This window comes from Poecilia latipinna, unplaced genomic scaffold, assembly GCF_001443285.1.
Source record: "Poecilia latipinna isolate Pla-1442-1.1 unplaced genomic scaffold, P_latipinna-1.0 Scaffold4556, whole genome shotgun sequence".
Classification (NCBI taxonomy): Eukaryota; Metazoa; Chordata; class Actinopteri; order Cyprinodontiformes; family Poeciliidae; genus Poecilia; species Poecilia latipinna.
Window position 1 is genome coordinate 12,735 of NW_015117172.1, and position 6,611 is coordinate 19,345.

The 6,611-nt window shown below is 37.3% G+C and overlaps 1 protein-coding gene across 1 annotated transcript in view; it reads right to left on the reverse strand.

Annotated features, from left to right (window-relative positions):
- LOC106942787 (caskin-1-like) overlaps window positions 1-6,177 on the reverse strand; it is a 12,442-nt gene extending 6,265 nt beyond the window's left edge. Inside the window, exons 1-6 of the mRNA XM_015026123.1 lie at window positions 5,978-6,177; window positions 5,793-5,888; window positions 3,658-3,779; window positions 2,253-2,361; window positions 1,937-2,045; window positions 653-747 (exon numbers count right to left, since the gene is read on the reverse strand). Coding sequence (XP_014881609.1) covers window positions 653-747; window positions 1,937-2,045; window positions 2,253-2,361; window positions 3,658-3,779; window positions 5,793-5,888; window positions 5,978-6,160 — 714 coding nt within the window. The 5' untranslated portion in view covers window positions 6,161-6,177. The remainder of the gene's footprint in view (window positions 1-652; window positions 748-1,936; window positions 2,046-2,252; window positions 2,362-3,657; window positions 3,780-5,792; window positions 5,889-5,977) is intronic.
- Between the last annotated feature and the right edge of the window lie 434 nt (window positions 6,178-6,611).

A 6,611-nucleotide genomic window follows, 5' to 3' on the forward strand; every position in this document is an offset into this window, starting at 1 on the left:
GTTATTTAATTGTTTAAAAACAGCTTTTTCAATAATTTTGCTGATGAATGGGAGGTTGGAGGTCGGCCTGTACTTCTGCAGCAGTGATTTTTCTAGATGGTTCTTTTTTATCAGTGCTTTGATAACTGTTGTTTTCAAAGCCTGGGGGAAAACACCTGAAGAGAGCGATGAGTTACTATTTGGATCAGATCATTAGCAACGACAGGCAAAACTTTCTTAAAGAAATGTATGGAACATAGCTCGTATACTTTTGCATATTTTATTAGTGGAGCCTTCAAGGACAGATATTTTAAGTAGGGAGCTAGGAAAGCCAAAAAATTGTTTCATTTACTATATAGTACTTTTGCAGTTTTGGTTTTTCCACACCCTATCTGGGCAATAAAAAAGTCGTCTGCCAAAGAACATTTCATTTCTAATTGTACCCGTCTTGGGGACTAACTTTTTCTGTCATTTTCTCTGATCAACTAGGCCAGAGACAGTAAATGTTCCTTTCAGAAACAAATAAATCAAGTCCCCCATCAGGAAATGCCACAAGACATATATTTAAAAAGAAACAACAGGCCTAAATAGGGACAAAAGCCACAACAAAAAAAACTAGGGCATTACAGTATATGAAATCTTTTACAATGGTTGCAAAATCTGGTGAATGTACCGTGATAATGTCTCCAGCTTTGATGTTGAGGCTGGTAAGGTCGTAGTTGTTGCAGTAATCCTTCAGCGCTCGGACCTGCATTGCAGCCGATGCATCTACAGAACAAAGGGGCATACGTGAGAAAACAGAAGCTGGGGCAGCAGAGGTGTGGGCAGATCAACTTTTATACATTACTATACATGAATGTTACATAAAAGTAAAGAGTATTTCAGAAAATGTTTTCCCTTCCAGCCCAAATAAGAAACATTTCAGTTTTTCATTTTTTTCTAGACAGAAGGGTTTGTATGGCAAATAAATGTAACTTTATCATTTAACGCTAGGCACTCCACAGAGTGCCATAGCTAACAGAGGCTGTTAGTAACTTTGCAGTGTTTTTGAATCTTAAGATAAAGAAAAAGTTTTGTTTTACAGTTTTATTGTGTTTTCATGAATTAGCTGCCATCAATATCCACAATAGAATGACCTAACTTTTAAAGCAAACATGTTTAATTTATTTTAATGAATATGTCAGGTTACTTCTTTTTTGTTATAAAATCTAAGACAATAGAAACATGCTTCTCCAACTTTGTATGAGTTGATTGTGAAATTTAGAAATGGCTTTAGGCAAATTAGTCCATTTGCTCCCTTGCTTCATACCAATAAAGGCCTGTTTGACGCATGGTCACTGCCTGAACCAAGAAGTAAATTGGTTCAGGAAGCTGACTGGTGAGATGATCTACATCCATCTGCAAAGATGTGTCATCCTCTGCACTGCAACTTCTGGATGCAGATATTTGGCCTACAAATGTAAAACCAGTTTTTATAAAACCAATTTTTTGCCTGCTGCCATAAGTTTTTAAAATTCAATTTAGTACAGTTTTAACATCATTTTCTTGTTCTTTTTTCAGTTGTCCAAATGAGGATACTATATTTAAGTCTATGTGTATTTATTTTATTCTTTTTATGTTTTTTAAGTATTGAACACCAGTTCTCTTTTAATCATGTGTTGTATGTATTTATTGTGTGTTTATATCAAATTTCCTGTATGGCAAGTAAGTTGGCTCACGTCACTGTAACCAAATCTACCTTGTGGTGTAAATAATGTTGATTGACATTTGAGGGACATTTAATCAATGACTCTTGATTAAACACCTGGAAGCTACTTTTGCTCCAACATTGTGTAGAAACAGGAGGGAGCAATGTTATAGATGAGCCCTAACCCATCTATAACATTGATGTTGTAGATGAGCCCTAACCCACAGCTGAGGTCAGTATGAATGTGAAGATGTGAATTTACAGCCTCACCTCTCAGTAACTGTTTGATCTCCCTGCTGGCCTGTGTGGTGGTAAACTGGTTAACAATGTCCAAGGCAGTTTGACTCAGAGTGTTTCTCACTCCTGCACTGATGCCACTCTACAATGAAAGAGAGAAGATAAAAAGGGGCAAAGCTGGATCACTGATCAGTATCAGGGATGGTGTGGTTACATCATGAGGCTGGCCAGATTGTCTGTTTATGCAACATGTTCCAGCAATGTCAATGTTCTTTACTGCACAGTGTAAAGAATGACGAACAATGAAGTGTAAATTTGCTCAGCTGAAAAACAAACACAACAAACTTACGTCTAGCAGCAGCCGCACCACCTCCGTCTTCCCACAGAGGGCAGCCTGATGTAGGGCAGTGCCACACTCAGACTGTCTGTTGATGTCTATCCCAGCCTGGATCAACAACCTGCAGAGCAACATCAACTTAAATTATACTCTTATTTATTTTATAAAGTCACCATTACAAAATGATTTGGGTCTGAGGATTCTGAAGCATGAAAAATATAAACACAAATGCTGTACAGCTAGCAAGGATTTAGGACGCAATCCAACAGGGTCTGTTATTATTCAACCATTTTCAAGAGTTATAGTGGTTACATTTTTTTAAAAGTTTTATCAGCTCTAGTGGCCTTTATTTGATAGTTAGTTGACAAGAAAGTGGATAATGAGAGAGGGGGATGACATGTGGCAAAGGTCACCAGGCCAGGAATTGAACCTGTGACAGCCACGTCAAGGACTGAGACCTCCATATGAGGACTGTGCTTAACCCCTGCACCACCACAGCACACCCAATAGATTTTTTTTTTACTCAGTTAGATAGAGATACCAAGCAGGCTCTGTTGTGTTTTGCTTCTTCTTTTTTTTGCACACCAATTTGAGCGGGAACCAAGTAAACAAAAATTTCCTACAAGTTACAAGTCAGGTCAGGACAACATCCAGGCAGCCTTAAAAAACCCTATTGGTGAAACTCCAATTTAAGAATCAGCTTGATGGCTTTCAGTTTGGCGTTTTTATCTGATGAAAGCAATCAGTGTAGTCAGAGATCAGGTTTAATGGTTCAATATATCCCAGCAAAAAGAGATTAGATGGCTGCTATTTCCTGTATGGCAAGAAAGCTGGCTGACGTCACTGTAACCAAATCAACCTCGTGGTATAAATAATGCCACAATGCTTCATGTTGTCATGTATCTGAAGAGCTAATCTACCTAATCTAAGAGACTAATTGTTTCCTTAGTTCAGGGGTGGCCAAGTCCAGTCCTCGAGAGCCACCATGCTGCAAGTTTTAGAAGTATCCTTACTCCAACAGACCGGGATCAGCTCTACAGAGGCCTGATAACGAGCCAGTCATTTGATTCAGGTGTGTTGAAGCAGGGATGCATCTGAAACTTGCAGGATGGTGGCTCTCGAGGACTGGACTTGGCCACCCCTGCCTTAGTTCATTGTTTATGAAGCAAATGTACAGGAAAAGATTTGGACTGCAGTTCTGAAATTTATTTGGATAGTGGGTTTTTGTGTTGAGTTAGGGAGCTTTAGGGCTTAAAAGTGTTGACTTAGTGGTAACTGTTTGCTTTCAGTGAAAGGTGATCTGCAAACGCAGGCATAGACTATGGAGTACTTTTTAAAATTAATATTAATAATAAACATTGAATGTACTGTTGATTAGATTAAATGACTATTATGATTTAAGAGTTATCGTTCGGACCGTATCACGTCTATGTGTCCATTCTTAGCAGCCAGATGCAGCGGGGAGACTCCATTTGGGTCTGAGGGTTTCGGCTCCAGCATGGCTGCACACATGTTGCTGCTGAGCAGGAGCTGGACCACCTAAACAGGAAAACACAGTATCAGTGGGAACTTCAATCAAATGAATGCTGGATAAAAACACAATTTTTTAAAAACTTTATTCAAATTCAGAAGTTTAAACTTCCTTAGTATTTGGTAGAATTTCCTATTAAACACTTTGACTTGGGAGCAAACGTCTCACAATTTGTTTCTTGAATTTTGGCTAGTTCCTGTTTGGAGGCCGCCCTGCTCACACACAACTTTTCAGCTCTACCCACAAATTTTCTGTGGAGGAGAAATCAGACTTTTGTGATGGCCACCCCAAAACATTAATATATTGTCCTTAAATCTCTAATTAGTTTGGTTGTATGCTGAAGGTCATTGATCATTCATAAGATCCATTTGTGTTCGACCTTCCCATGTATTTTGTGAAGTGTACCTGTCCCTCCATCAGCAAAACACCTACACAACACAATGCTGCCACCGCCACACATCACACTTGGGCTCACATTTTTAAGCTTGCAAACTTCTCTCTTTACCAAGCAACTGTAATAATGGTCACTATGGCCAATCCCTTCCATGCTAGCTTTATCAAAACACAGGACATAGCTTCAGAATGTAGACTCTTTGTCCTTGAATCAATTCACAAGTAGTAATCTGGATTTTAGGTTACTGTTGGAGAACATGCTTTTTCATGGCTGAGTGGGCTTTCATGATGTGTTTCACTGTGGATAATGACACCATCTCACCAGGTTCAACAAACATCTTCATGGTTTAGTTTTTGTCCTGTGGTTGATTCCAACATTTTGCACCAAAACAAGTTATTTTGTTCTTGGACACAGAATCTGTCTCCTTGCTGAGCAGTGTGATGCCTGAAAACAGTTATGGCTTTCACTTATATATAATTGTTATGATTGATAATGAGGCACATTCCTATGATAAATATCCTCAATTATGAACCAGACATATGGAGCTGCACAATTGCTCTTCCAAGAGTCTAATGTTATTTCTTTTAATTTTTTCTGACATCACACAATGAAGCAGCATGTTTGAGGTAAAATACAAAAACACAATGTAATCAGACGCTTATAAAGCCATTTATAAAATACCAAACCAATTTAGGAAACCATCATCTCTGGTTTCCTAAATTGCTTAAAGGCACAGTAATATCACAAACCTCTACATTTTACAAACTAATTCTCTCCATTAAAGCTGCAGTATGCAACTTTTATTAAAAAAAATTATACATAGCAGGTTTGTCATGATATGTCACAAACAAATGATGCTGACAATAAATTGTCCTAAAAGTTACAATTTATTTTGATGAAAGCTTATATTGTAGTTTTGATACCATTTCAAGTAATATAATGGCAATGGCATATCATGCAAAAACACCCTATTAAAGATCTATAGACTTTAAATTCTAATGAACATTTAACACTGGAACTGGAAAGCATTTTAACTATCAAAATAAAAAAAGCAAAATAAGAGAAACAACAAATAAAGTTAATTATGAAGTCTCTGAAAACTAAACTTTCCTTCAAAAAGAGTAAGTTGAGACCAAAGGACCACACTCAATACTGTTATTGTACAGTTGATGGTGAAAGAGAGAAAAAGGAAAAACGATAAAGAATGCCAATGGAAATTAATGAGCTTGTTTTAATTTATCATGCAATTAATTGTTTTATTGCTTATTGAGACAGACCTACGAAACGAAACTTTAAATCAAGACTAAAACCCGCCTGTACAGAGTTGCTTTTGAACCATAATTAAAGGAACATTGACAAACATATTCATGTGTACTGATGCGTTTGATAAAGACACTTGATAAAATGTTATATTGTTCTCAAGCTGGTGACTGCATGATTTTTTTGTGATTTTTTTGTTTTTGTCTTTATGGTGTAAAACACTTTGAACTGTCTTGTTGCTGAAATGGGCCATATAAATAAACTTGATTGATTATGAGGAAACTACAACATTCTTTTAAATATCAAATATAGATAGTTAGTTCAAACAAAGAAAATTAAAAACTTTCTTTTTCTTTATTGAACTTACTGCAACACGTCCAAATTCACAGGCGAGGTCCAGGGGAGTTTTCCCCGCTGCATCTGAGATACAAGGGTTGGACTGGTGTTGTAGCAACATTTCTGACTGCAACAGACACACAACATCATTACTGGTCTATTTAACTAATTTCAAACATGCCTCATTGAAACATACAGTCACACACACTGAGTTACCCCATCATAATGTCCGTGCTGAGCTGACAGGTGGAGAGGGATCTGTCCTTCATCTGACTGTCCGTTGACTGATGAGCCTGCTTTCAGCAGCATTTTCATTGGTTCAGTCTTCCCCTGCCATGCAGCATAATGCAGAGGACGCATTCCTACACAAATATCCCCCCACCACAGACACACACACATGCACACACACGCACACACAGAGCAGGCAGAGCCAGATGTGATAGCAACCATAAAACACAGACATACATAGTTTCACATTTATATCAGTTTACAATTAGACATCAGGCAAACATTAACTATTCAAATATTAACTAGTTATGAAGCAAAAGATAACTTTTATTTTAAAAAAAGACAATAAGATAGTGCAGCTGAAATAATCACCAAATGAGAAAATGTTCTTTTTAAAGAAAGTCATTAGAATTAAAAATGTTAGCTTGTTTCTGCACTCTCCCTGCAACATGGTACGTACGTTTAGTTTTTAAAAATATTCATATTTTATGGGAGTAACCCAATTTGGTAACACTTTATTTGAAGTGGGGTGAATAAGACTGTCATGACACTGTCATAAACATGACATAACACCTGTCATGAACATGAATAAGCCTTCATGAATATTTATGACTGTTGTCAT